This window comes from Sipha flava, unplaced genomic scaffold (genome assembly GCF_003268045.1).
Source record: "Sipha flava isolate LNK unplaced genomic scaffold, YSA_version1 253_pilon_pilon, whole genome shotgun sequence".
Lineage (NCBI taxonomy): Eukaryota > Metazoa > Arthropoda > Insecta > Hemiptera > Aphididae > Sipha > Sipha flava.
This window is the reverse complement of record NW_020272905.1, coordinates 103678-117707: the sequence shown is the minus strand read 5'-3', so window position 1 is coordinate 117707 and position 14030 is coordinate 103678. Positions and strand designations below refer to the sequence as shown.

General features: G+C 40.5%; 1 protein-coding gene across 1 annotated transcript in view; it reads left to right on the top strand.

Annotated features, from left to right (window-relative positions):
- LOC112684638 (nuclear receptor subfamily 2 group F member 1-A) overlaps positions 1–13799 on the top strand; it is a 45175-nt gene extending 31376 nt beyond the window's left edge. The window contains exon 5 of the mRNA XM_025556254.1: positions 13355–13799. Within this exon, the coding sequence (XP_025412039.1) occupies positions 13355–13629 (275 nt within the window). The 3' untranslated portion in view covers positions 13630–13799. The remainder of the gene's footprint in view (positions 1–13354) is intronic.
- The last annotated feature ends 231 nt before the right edge of the window (positions 13800–14030 follow it).

Sequence of the window (14030 nt, the reverse complement as noted above, 5' to 3'; positions counted from 1 at the left end):
ACTGCCGCGTACCTATCTGCATAACACACCGACACCGAACTGCGACCACGGCAACAGCGATACGTGCATAATTTTCGGTCGCCCGTGCGCAGTAAATCTCTCGGGGTCGGTCACGATTCTTCGGAACCAGTCGCTGCGCGTTATTTACACGCGTACTGCAAAACAAACGCGTTCAGGCATTCCACGTGAAAACGATTTGCGGGACGCACACTTGTAAGCTTGTCATAAACTCTCTTGTATGAATTTTACGCAAAGAAATGAAAAACAAATTGAATATGCCTACGGCATCATCCGGCCCGAAGCTGAAACCGAACAGTATCGCCCGCGCACATACTCGTATACTGCTAACCAGCTACAATAGAGGCTTAACATAGTTTGTTGAACTTTCTTCCTCGCAAAGCGTTATGTTATAGGCCCGATAATAAATACGCTGTATGACTAGGCGGTTTTGGACGCGAAGAAAACCGAAAAATACTCGTTCGTACGTGTACGTATGTATTATATACGGTTATGATTTCCTATAAGTTACTCATGAAGTATGAAAGAAACTCGGACGAGAAAATATTAGCATAATGAACGTTACGTCATCAAGTACACCGCAGGATGCATAGGTACTACGGCAATAACGAACGTCATTTTTTTCTGCAAAAAAAAAATAAATATACGTACGTTTAATTACAATAAGAATAACAATCTTAAATACGATTACGGATACTCGAGGACGCCGTCGAGCACGACCGCAGATCGTATTAATATTTATCAACGTTACGTCGTTGCGCTATCGTTGCCGTTGTACATCGTGCATTCGACAGTCGCGATGACACCGAAGTTGATCGCGCGCTACAGTCGTGATCGGTAATCATATACGCTGTACACACGTCGGCAAATGTGGATATGTATTATACGCGTACGATGATGTACATACACGTGAAATGTACAGATCGCTATCGCGCGCGTCCCGACGTCATAATTTAACCATTATGCTAATTGACCACGGCACGGTTATGTAAAAAAGTTTCGCCCGCGAACATCTGCAGACTTTGGCGGTGTACGCGGCCGACGGAATAATGCGTTCGCGGATGACGGTTGTTCTTGTGTTTTTTGTTCGAGTACTGTTGTCTTCGTCGTCACACACGCCCGCGCGCGCGTGGAGATAAAAATCGAAACGGCGGTCTGACACGAATTGACGATCGGGATGATACGACCAGGCGGATACTCCGTTGCGTTCGTTGGCAAATAATATAATACCCGTTTGGTTAAAAAAAAAAAAAAATGATCATAAAAATCGGTTAAAAATTGTTTAAGTCGAACCGTACACAGAGCACAATTGAGAACCTCTTGTTATTTTTCTCAAAAATCGGTTGAAATAGGGCCGGGGATATTTTCGAGGACTTTACGCGTGCCGACATAAATCACCCCGCGGACGTGTGAGAGTCATAGCGGCTCGCAGCAGCCAGCAGCACTCGTCTTCCGATAATCGACGACGGCAAGAGTTTACGGACGAGTAGCTCCCCGGATAATAAATACTGTTTGCACACGGCGCGCGACCATTGTACTCACGGTGTAAATAAACACGTGTACGCGGTGTAGCGGGTGCGCGTACGCATCATCAACGCATCATTGTGCCCGTTGAGGAGTCGCACAAACGCACGTTCCGATGTATAGGAAATGTGTACAAACACGCGTTAAAGATATATGCACGTCGTTTTGTGTACGCGAATAATGCCGTCATTATTATTACGATTATTATTATCATCATCATCATCATCATCATCATCATCATTATACTACGTGTAAAAGGAAAAGGAGGAGTGCTGTGCGCCTACGACGGAGATCATCTGCTCGTCTTCGTCGTCGTGGTGCACGGACAAACAACAACGCGACAGCGATAGTAATAATAATACGTATGCACACAGTGAGGTACATTACGGATTTTCGTTCGCCGGGTGCGCACTGTCGCGCCAAGAAAATACAATGACAACGTGTCTGCCGCTCAATAGCGTGTAAATAACGCGGTGTTTATCCGCCAAAGTTTTTCAACGTGTGCACGTCATTACATCACCCTGCGGGCCGCATTTACACGTAGCCGTCACAAAACGCCGAAAATCGTTTTCTTGTACATTATTCCGTTTGACTCCCCGTTGATGAACAATACGAGCCGACACGGTTCGGGGGACGACGCGCGAGCGTTCGTCGATTTACCGAACAAATGTACCACCGCCGGCGAACGCGTTGAAAACGTTAGTGAAATTAGTGCAAAAAAAACACGTCACCCATAACCGCTCAACTATCTGATAGGACCACCGCTCATAGAACAGATTCTCGGTCTGGACGGAACAAAAAGTCCGACGACGACGGGTGTATATTTTTTTATACTGACCGGAAGTAACTGTGTAACCCTATACTTGGCGGAGAACCGTACGAGATAAGATGCGACGCGGTTTTCTACAAGCGCACCTGTAATAGGTACCTATATATTAACGAAAAGTTTGGATAAAAAATTAACGAACGGTCGGATTATCGTTTGCGGACCAATCGCTGTTTTTCGCGCGTAACGAGACGTTGCCCAAATACCGATAACGGACTCATCGATTATATTAATATATGACTGTTTAGAACGGTGAGCAAAAAAAGCAAGCAAAGCAACGGTGAGCATTGAAAATAGACGTGAAATAATTGAACAACCGATACGAGTAGTATTTTGAGCGAACACACGGTGACTCGTAGAAATTGCGAGATCGATTCGGTCGGTAAAAACGCGCGTACAATTGCGTTTATTAACGTTCTTGTGTTGTATACCTAAACACTCTCTGAATCCAAAACCGAGCTCATCGATAAATACTTTATTAATCAATCGAACCCTTGGCAATTTCAACGGAATCGGCAGCATATTACAATACACACGTAGAGTCAATAAAGAGATAGAAAAAATAAAAATAAATACATTTTTCGAAAATGTGTCATTTCTCGAATCGTTACGTTTGATCGACCAATATCTATTACGGAAAAGTACATTTATTATGAACATCCAATTTGTTCTGGAAAGCTATTTTCCATGTTTTCTTGAATCGAAATTATTATATTCGGACTGGCGTCGTACAGGGAATCATTTTTTTTTTTTTTTTATTAGTCTCGAACACAGCTTAACGTTCTATACCTATACATATAAACATATAATACACATACGTGCAGACCTAATATAATAATATTACACGTATGTATGTATATATATAGTTTTGCAGCACAACGTCAATTCCGATGTCAAATATATTTATTGCGTTACGTTCATGGCAAGTTTTTTAATACGATGCGAAATTGGCTTTGTTTGAACCCCCTTCACAAACTGTTGGACATACCTCACTGGGGGACCCACCCGTACCTGTATATTACATACATACACGCATGCACACGTGTTATGTACGTGTTTTATGTACATGTACGACTTTTACGACGACGCTCATAAATTCATAATCTGAAATTAGGCAACACGCCGTTCGTTCACTGCGGTTCGGATATAATTGGCCGAATAACATTGTGCGCTCTGACCACCCACTAAATTCACCGTCGATACATACGAAGGTAATATAATAATAAATAACGCCGAAAACGAGGTAAAAAATTATGTGTGCCGAATTTCTTTTGTGAATTTACAATACGATGTACATTATGCGTTTATGCATTTACAAAATTCACGAGGTACATTATAACGTATACACTTGTGCATACAATATGTAAACGATTATATTAAAAATTTATCACGCACTCGAAACAAGAACACACGATCGTGCAAACTTCGCGAAACCTTTTAGCAATAACAATAACGATTGTTGTTTTACACTTTACACCTGTACACTAGTGTACAGCAGTGAAACTATACCGCAGCACCTGATACAATAGTGTAAGCTTCTATCGTATCGCAAACCAGATTTCGTAAAACCACTTGTGGGCGCTTTATGTCATTTTACATTTACGCACTACGCGGTATATATATATATATATATATATATATATATATATATATATATTTATTGGACTCGGGTATTATTACAATAAACATAATCGAACATTTTTTTTTTTTTACCGTGGCATTTAGAGCACAGCACATATACGTAACCCGAGTAAAAGTATATATAATGCATAATGAACACCCGCGTAGACACTACGTTTTATAGGAGAAAGGGAGACGGTTGAAACAGAAGAAAAAAAGGACAATAAAATTGCGATCGTGGTGTTATCTTGTTAATTGTTATATTGTACAAAGTTGATTCGCATGGACGAACAATGTACTGTGACTTATTGTTTTTAAGAGAAAGAAACCATACACCATACATTGTAATGCCAGTATCTATGTGGAGGCAATCATTAAAGTTTGACGAAACAACCGCGGCTATTCTTTTGGTCATCAACGCCGAACCATTCCGAATGCGGTTTAACGTTCCATTGACCGCCGTAGGGTTTGCCGCGTAGTGACCGTGAAGTGTATAATAATAATAAAAATAATATGTGTAACCTACTTTTGTTTTAAAGAAACCCGTAATCGAGAAACGAATAATAAAATCAAACCGACGAGGATTTTAGATCGTACCCGACCGGTACATTATGCATATTTATTTTTACCTACAATATAAATCTATTTGTACACGTTTTCAAGTAACCACGTACCACTTAAATTTATGTTTGAAATATATTGCATTTGTTGCGTGTATTTCATCTGCCAGAACCGGCAGGAATGGTGAAACATATAACGTTACATTTCGCAAAAAATGCATACACGTAGATTTAATTTTTTTCCACCAAAAAACGGATGAAAACCAATTACACAAACACATAAGTTTTGCAGGATGGACGCGCTACGTATTGCATATTTGCAGAGTTGGCCAACTCAAAACACCCGTTTTAGAACGATTTTGTTTCATCGACACCGAAGTATTTTACGACAGTTATTTTTCGGAACAACCGCCGTGAGCAGCCGAAGGGCCGCATAAAAATTTTTTGTTTTAATATTTATTACGGCTCGCGAAACGTGACCGAAAAGGTTTTCGTTGTAATCCGAGAAACCGTGACAAAACCTTCCGAAGGGTCAAAGTGTGTGTTTTGCAACGGACCAGATTGTTCGCGTGGACAGTCTGCTGCTGCCGCTCGGGAATCGTGGTACGGTCGACGCGGAAGAGGGTGGATGCTGACGATTAGCCGACAGTTGGCCGAAATTGAAATTTCTCGAATTACACGGGTCGTTGGTACGTCGTAAAAAATAATAATAATAATCCCTGTACGTTTTTCCCGCCGTGATTTTGGCCACGGCCAAACGTATCAATCATGAACGCTGCGCCGCGAGATCGCATCAAAATAACGCGAGTATTATAATTTCTGTGGCAGCACATTATACATCCGAAACCCGTAGGCACATGTAGTACGTATGAAACAAGATATAGGTAGGTATATAGATATAGGTAACTTATCGTTAAACCTGCACAAGACCGTATTCGATTATTATGTACGGACAAGAAATGAACTTTTGAACGCGGTGCTCTGCGATAAGCACTTTATTCAACGCATTTCATATTGTTACGTTACAGATGTAAGGCCTACATTACTTGGATTAACTCTTTCGCATGGTACCTGTACACATATTATTATTGTAGGAACGTATATTAATAATGTGGGTTTGGGTACTACGCGAATGTGTTAAACCCGAGATGATTAATTAGGGAGAAAAAAAATTAAATACTGCTGCATCAGTAGCGGCCTACTGTGCACGTAATGTGCACAATGAACGCGCTCGGTTTCAATTGGTTCGATAAAAGCGGGGAGGGATATGATCGTGGCCGTTTGTGTATATACTTAACTCGGAATTTGAATTCAATTAACCACAGCCAATTGACTCGGTCACACAGCCCATATGCATACATACAGCAACCCTTTCGTAGCGTATATGGGCTCGTAATCGGCGGATCGACCTCTGACACACAATCGCACACGCACACCTCATCGTGATCGTCTTTGTATGCACGTACGTACAGAATGCGGGCTGAACTGAATAATAATAAAAAAAAAAAAAATACCCCGAGCATGTATTATTAACAAGTGATAATCATTATGGTAAAAAAAAACTGTTTAATTTTAATACTCGACAATAAATAAAATGGGTCTTATAGTCGCGTTTACCAATTAGCCGGCCTGCTGCTTATCTTGATGAATACTAATAAAAAACCACAAAAAATGCATAAATGGTATACTATCGCTGCAGCGTACAATAATCTAAACGCACAGATCATATATATTTTGTGCCTGAACTTGTTTTTTAAGTGGGTCCTTTTATGTATAAAAAAAAAAAAAAAAACAATTAACCGAGGGAAAGGAAAGACGATAAAAAAAAAAAAAAGAAGTAATAATATAAAAACAATTTCTGTAATCATTTTACGAGTTATATTTCACTGCGCGCGTGCGTTCGATTCATGTCTATCACTCCGTTGCCATAAAAAAAACCCCGACTACGGATACTATAATACTGGTTTTCTATGCTAAAATTAATCATCGTTAATCCGAACGCATGAATCTCGACGAAAATTGTTTTTATTGCACGCGTCCGTGAAAAAACCTATACGATTATTATTAACATTTAATATGATAATAATAATAATAAAAAAAAAAAATATAATAATAATTTAATCGCCCGTCGTTCGTGCATCGCGTAGCCGCGGTTCCGGCCGATTCCCTGTTCCAGCACCGCCGCGGCCGTCGCAGCGCACCTAAGTTATGCGATGACGACCCAGGTATAGGTGCAGTGTGCGTAATGATAATGTTACCACAGAATATACGAAATATATTCCGTACGTTACTATCGTCGTGTGGGGTGCGCGTCGCGATGATTCACGCGAAAACGAAACCGCGCCGTGGCCGTTTCGAAAATAAATATTGACAACGATCGTGCGAGCGGTGGTGGAGACGTGCTAACGAGTGCGCCCGGAGATGCAAACGAGATTCCGGAGTTTGCGGTGCAGCCACACCGCAATGCGGTGCGTCGGAATGGGGGAAAAAAAAATACCTTTTTAATCGGATTTCGCACACGATGTCCGCAGCACCGGAATCGTATGAGCAAACAACAAAAAAGTAAAACACCGCGAAAACCAAATAATAATAATAACTCGACTGCGCGTTACGAACCGCAGTTGTTGCTGCGCAGCTGGGCGAAACAACACGAGCAAAAATATATCGTACGTGTAAAGTCATCCCGGTCATCGAGCACACCGCTGTGTATATTATATCGGAGGCTTTGACCCGAAGCTCGTCGGAATAATTCTACGTCGATATTCGTACGCGACTTGTTGTGTGGCGACGAAACACAAAAGTAATATACGACGTATGATATGCAAATGTGCATAACACAAATGTAGCTCTCTTTTTTTCTCTTCATACGATATCCGGAGCGGAACATCGATTTTTGATCACAAATCGAATTCGGTATGAACTGTTTATGTCAACGTTTATTGCGATATTTCGTGTGCACATTCCGCGAACATTTGCAGTGACGTACGTTTAAGTCATAAAACGACTAACCGCGACCGTACACGTGTATCGGCTTCTGTAGCGTTTATTAATTGTAATAGAACACTGATGAAAATATCAGAGAAAGCTACGGTTTGTTTTACGCAACAAGGATTTCAAATATAAAATATTATTTGCACGTTTTTCGAATTTTAGTTATTCAGTGCTATTTTTGTTTGTTTTCGCGCGGAAGTTGATTTTTGTTTTGTGTTTTCCGTAAACCTCGTAGTAATAGAAATTAAAATCGTAGAAAAGTTTTGTGACTAGAAGTTTTTATAGGTACTTCCGTTTCGTAATTTACAAATCTAATGACTCACAAACAATTGTACAAAGTTCATAATTATTTTTCTTCGAATCGTTAACGGAAAAAAAAAATTGTATTTTCATACTGTTCTTCATGTTTTTAGGGCTTATTGTGGTACTTTTTTAATATCCTTTGAGCCATTGTGTGTCAGTACTGTTTAGTGATATAATAAAAGACAAGCCCCGATCGTTTTATTACACTCGTGATGCTCGGAAGTTGGCCCCAGAAACCGTGTACGCCGGGAAGGACGGAAAAAGTTGGCTGAGATCACGCGCGCGGAAACGTGTAAGGGACGCGCGCCCGTAAGACTCGCCCTCGGTCGCGAGCACGCCTTACCCGTGTTCGACCGGTGCGTGTGGGCGCAAGTTTATCGTGTCACGTCGGCAGCAGCGAACGGCGTATAAAAGGCTCGTTGCCAAGTGCCCAGGACTCATATCGTGCGAACCACGTCTTCTGGCAACCAAAACCGACGCGGTGGTAGTCGGCCGATGTCGTTGCTCTCTTCGTGAGCCACAACGGTGGCGACAATTGATTAATTCAATTCCGAAAAAACCTCCTCGAGTCACGGTAAAGTTTTTGTTTTAATGTTTATGTAAATCGCGTTTCGGGTTATTAGGCGGATAGCGGTGACGTCACCTTGTGCGACGAATCACTATTCGGGACTGGCCGAAGTTTTGAACTTTGCCGCAGGTTTTCGCGCCTTTCGAATTATATTTTAATAATAATAACAAAATAATACGCGCAACCCTTGTATATACCTTATATATACGTGAAATCACGGTTTTGCTCTTTCGCGGTATATTGTTTTTATTCTCATTTCGCAATTAGCTTAAAACGGCACTCCGGCCGCGTTATTAGAGTCTCAAAACTTTCCGTCACTATAATATATTATATTCCCTCGAGTCCACGCCATTTCCATCCCCACCGTGAACTTAATTGACAAAGAGTCGAAAAGTCGATGCGACTAGTTGTCGTCATCGCCATCACCACTACCAACCCCTCGACCAACCAACGTTATTCGTATAAACTGATATATATAATAATATTTGAATGCTTTTTCTTCCCCAGATGGTTTTTATGTTTTCATTATTATACGTGCGCGTATCTCCCCGCGACGCGAAAAATCGCTGTAACGCGGAAAAAAAATAAAAACCAAATAACAAAAATGCGTAAGAAACTGGGGTGCGCGCGCATGCATTCACGTCCAGCCATTTAATAAAAACGATTTTGTTGCGTGAAAACGACGTGTTACGCGTATATATATATATATACATTATACATAGTAATATAGTAATATAGTAATAAGCGCACATTTAGGGCGAGCGACATTTGCGTTATCATATCTAAAATAATAATAGTGCATATAATATCGGTGGGTAGGTCGTGCGCGAGGGTGCTGAAGATTTGCGTGTAGCCGGCGCGGTTGACCGAACGAGTGGCGGTTTGTCCGTCCGTCGCATGTATTGTCGTAACCTCTGGAAAAAAAATATGTAGTTTACCGAGGGGTGATCGCAGGGTTAGATGTTATTGTAGGGGACGAACTCAGTGAAAAACAAAAAACAAATCGCGACAGCTCGACGAAAACAACCACATATCGAAACGCCGTACGGGTCCAGCAGTATAAGAGCAGTATATGCGAGCATTGTCATACGTGGTCGATTCTGAGGTAGAATATTCGTACGATCCGTGTCCAAGGGGTGCTGCTCGAACGTTTGATTGAAAATCAAGGTGATATTATAGTTGTAAATAGTGATTGTTAATTGAAAAAGTGATGATGAACACATTTTGGGCTAGGTACAGTGCCGGATTAAGAGCCGATGTCGCCCTGGAGCAAATAATGTTTAGGTGAACCCGAAAAAAAAAAAATTGTTTCTATGTATAGATTAAAAAAATTAAATACTATTATAAAATATGAGTACCTAATAGAATAATTAATCTACTTAAATTAAAAAGTATAAATAGGTATATGTTTAATGTCACAGAATAGTTTTGCAAAGAATTTTTTTAAACTAATGGAAAATACAATTATAATATTAATAAATTCGTTTAAATTATACAGATAATAATTAAAGTAATTTTTAATGTTAACGTCAATTAAAAAAAAAAAAAACTAAAACCCTACAACTATATATAATATATTATTTTTTTTTTATAATATTATTTATTTTTCTTTAAATATATTTTTTTATGGATTTAATAGTTTACTTTAATGGAAGTTTTTATGTTAGTTCTTCTCACTTTATTTTCTCAACCAAATCAGATTCTATATATAAAATTGATAAATCGAACATTTTTCTTGTATTAATGACTATCATAAATCCTTTTTTTGAGGCAATTTTATTTATGCCACCCCGCTTAATTTGCCGCCCTGGAGCAAATGCTCCTTTTGCACCTAGATTAATTCGGCCCTGGCTAGGTATGATATACGAGTATATCATACAGTCGGTAATGGGATTTTACACGAAAGGACTGAAAACTTGTAACGGTGAGGAGATAAAATTAATGTCGAAAATATATTCAACATTTAATTATAATATTATAAACAATTAAAAACAACTATCAAACAAGTTGACAGTAGCGACTCTTTTCGTGCTCATGCGATAAATTCTTGGAGTGTCGTTATACTTTTAATTTGACCATGACAGTTTTCGCGGTCGGAAAACGGTTCGGAGAGAGAAACTCGGTTAGCCCGAAAATTTTCAAAATTTCTCCGTCAAAATGTAAAAAAAAATCTATAAAAAACGATCGTAACAAAAATACGGTTGATGATACTTATATATCTAGTAGCCTGCAGACGCGTCACTAAATGGGATTATTACCTCGAATCAATTATTATCGAACAACTACGCATAAACCTGCCAAGCAAGCTTATATTTCAAATGAATAATGTAAAAATGTTGTAAATATTCTTATTCGAAATGTGCGTAATCATTACGCAAAACACTCTCCACGTCTCATCATGTATATAATTAATGTTCTGAATGGCTATGTTGCAAACGCGTTTCAACGCGTTCGTACAACATGCACCACGAGCAAAAGAAGTCAAATCGGTGAAAATGCGACTCGGCCGCAGAACGCAAGGAGGCCTAGTGACCAATAGTATATTATAATTATTTTTACGCACATCTTCTGACTGTTCGTGTGTATTGTCGTCGTTTTTTATTCGCCCTTTAATTAATGATCTCGTTCACGCATAATTGCCTGTCGTAATATGATGTGCGCGAGCGCCACACGCTCTCTTAAATAACGGCAAGAGTTAAAAAAAATGATTTTAAAAACATCACTCCAAATGAACAACGAGCCAAAGAAACGATCGTAGAGAGAAGAAAAAACTTTAAATGATATACGTATTACGTATTTACACCGCTACAGCGTACAGTTGGTTGACTGGTATCGGATGAAAAATACGTTTATAAAAAAAAAAAATTAAAAAAGGCAATAAGAAAAGATCGCAACCGCGCTCGTCGTCGTTATCAATTTAAATAGACACGACGACTATTACGTCATCCATGTAAATACATTGTTTTAGTGTGTAGTTATGAAATTACGTCGTGTTAATGTTTTATAATGCGACACTGGGTTTACACGCATCCCTAGCTTTGGCTTCACAGATCGGTTGTCGAGGTCAAACGGCTCGTTTAAATATTGTATCGCACGAATAAAAAAAAAAACTGTTTCATCGCGCGGGGAAACTACAAAACACCTTGTACTTGCACCTCGGTGGCTGTTCGGTACTAAGGTTCGGTCTGTTCTAAAACACGATAGAATATGATTTACACTTTATCAACTCCGATGTGTAGACATTCGAAAAGTATCTCACGTTCATCATCGCCGAGTCGGTCACTCGGCGATAACGTGATTTGACTTTCACGCATCAATAATATATCTATAATTGATCACACGCACATATTTTCAATATTGTACGACATCGCACGTCGTTACCGTTTGACCTCGACGGGATCTTAGTGCTGCCGGCTACCGCGTCGTCGTGATGAGGAGGGATCGCACGCGTCTAATCTACATTTCAGGCGGAAGTCAGAAGTTTTTTTTGGGGTGCGCGTTTTTACGGGGCCGAATCTCGTTTGTTGACTCGAGTTTTTGACATCCAAGACCCGGCGGCGACGTGTACACGTCGTACGCGAACACACGGATCCACCGGATGACGCGCGCGGGGGCCAGTTGAAAGGGCAAATATTATTATTGTAACGTGTCGCCGCGTCGCCTTCTTCGCAACCTACTATGACTGTAGTGGCAATAGTAGTAGTAGTAGTAGTCGCCGACGTCGTCCCTCTTATGCTAATGCGGGCGTAGCAAGCTGCAAGCCTAATTAAAGAATCATCCCTTGCGCGCGTCTCGGTGGTTGCGATGATCGGAAACGGGGGAGGGGAAAAAATGTAAAATAACGCGCTTGGAAAAAGGGTCGGCGGGGACGTAACAACCCCGAGAGTTGGAAAACAAACACTGCCCGCGGTCGACCGGCCACACATCGCTATCGGGGATTAACATATTATTCCGACGGCGGCGACGTGTGTATTGGGGTATACAGTCTACACAGCTCGCTGCACGTGTGCACTGTAAATACGGTTCTAACGCGCGTCATAGAACGTACCAAAATCACGGGAATAAATTTGGCTTACGTTTCGTGAATAAGATCCGTTTTTTAAAAGCGTGTTACACCGATCTGGTTCAATTATTAATTTTCGAGAGTCTCGCTACACGCGCCTATAAGCTCAGCATTCTCTTATTTTTAGTACACCGAGTTTATACGGAGACCTGCAATTGTCGGTGGTCTTCATAATTTTACGATTTTTCAAATTAATTTGTTGTTACTTAATCAAATATATTATTTGTAATTTATTTATGACCAAAAAACCCACGAAAATATACCGGTGGCACATGATCATTATGGCTCGAAATTAAAATAATCATAACCAAAAAACATATGAAAATTAGGATACGTCGTTTCTTATGTAGCATTTTTTAAGTGTATAATTAAATTAGTATACTCTTTTACGGTGTAATTAAAATGAAGGCCAAAGGGTTATTATTTCACTTCCTAACTCAAGTACGGGCCACAACTCATATTAGTGATCGCATACTAAATACTTTTTCCGCGGTGTACATTTGCACCGATTACAATATAACGAGTGATAGTGGTGGGCGGTAAACCGTTTCGAGGCTTCAAAATACGAAGATACCAACTATGTGTGGACACTGGTACTTATTTTTTTTTAAATATTTTGTTCAAATGATCAATATCCTCTGTCCGTAGCCCACGCTATGGCACGGGTTAATTTTACCTGCGAACGCGCGAAGTAATAAGAGACCTTTGTCGCGCCAATTAATAAAACTAGCAGATCCCTTGCGATTTTCTAGCGGAGCCATACTTATAATCTGTGTAAATCCGTCAGCTATGACGACGATGATGATAATTATGATGATAACGATAATAATGATAATATAATAACGACCATATTATTTTTTTTCTTTTCACCCGCACATTAGATGCTTGCGGATTGTCGGACGTGGCGCACATTGAGTCGCTGCAGGAGAAGTCGCAGTGCGCCTTGGAGGAGTACTGCCGGACGCAGTATCCCAACCAGCCAATCCGGTTCGGCAAACTACTGCTCAGGCTACCGTCATTACGCACGGTCAGTTCGCAAGTAATCGAGCAACTGTTCTTCGTGCGGCTGGTGGGCAAGACACCCATCGAGACGCTCATCCGGGACATGTTGTTGAGTGGCAGCAGCTTCAGCTGGCCGTACATAAACTCCATGTGACACTCCGTTTGGAGGCAGATGACAGGGACGCCTGCCTCGTTGTGATACCCCGCGCGCGCGTGCACTCTCTAACATTCTGTTTGTCTTCGCACACTCACACACAGAAAAACACATACAAACACACACACACACACACGCGCATACACACACACGCATACATAAAAACACACACACACTCACACACGCACGCACGAACGTACACACATACAAAAACACATACGCACACGCGCGCGCACACCGTTATCGTCGTCGTCGTGCAATACGTGTCATCACAACCAACTACAGCCCAATAAAATGACGTTTTTTTTTTTATAATAATAAATTAACGGTCGTTGCGTTTGGAAATTAAAATTGGAAAACGACTACAGTCGATCACTGGACATAGATTTTGAATATTTATC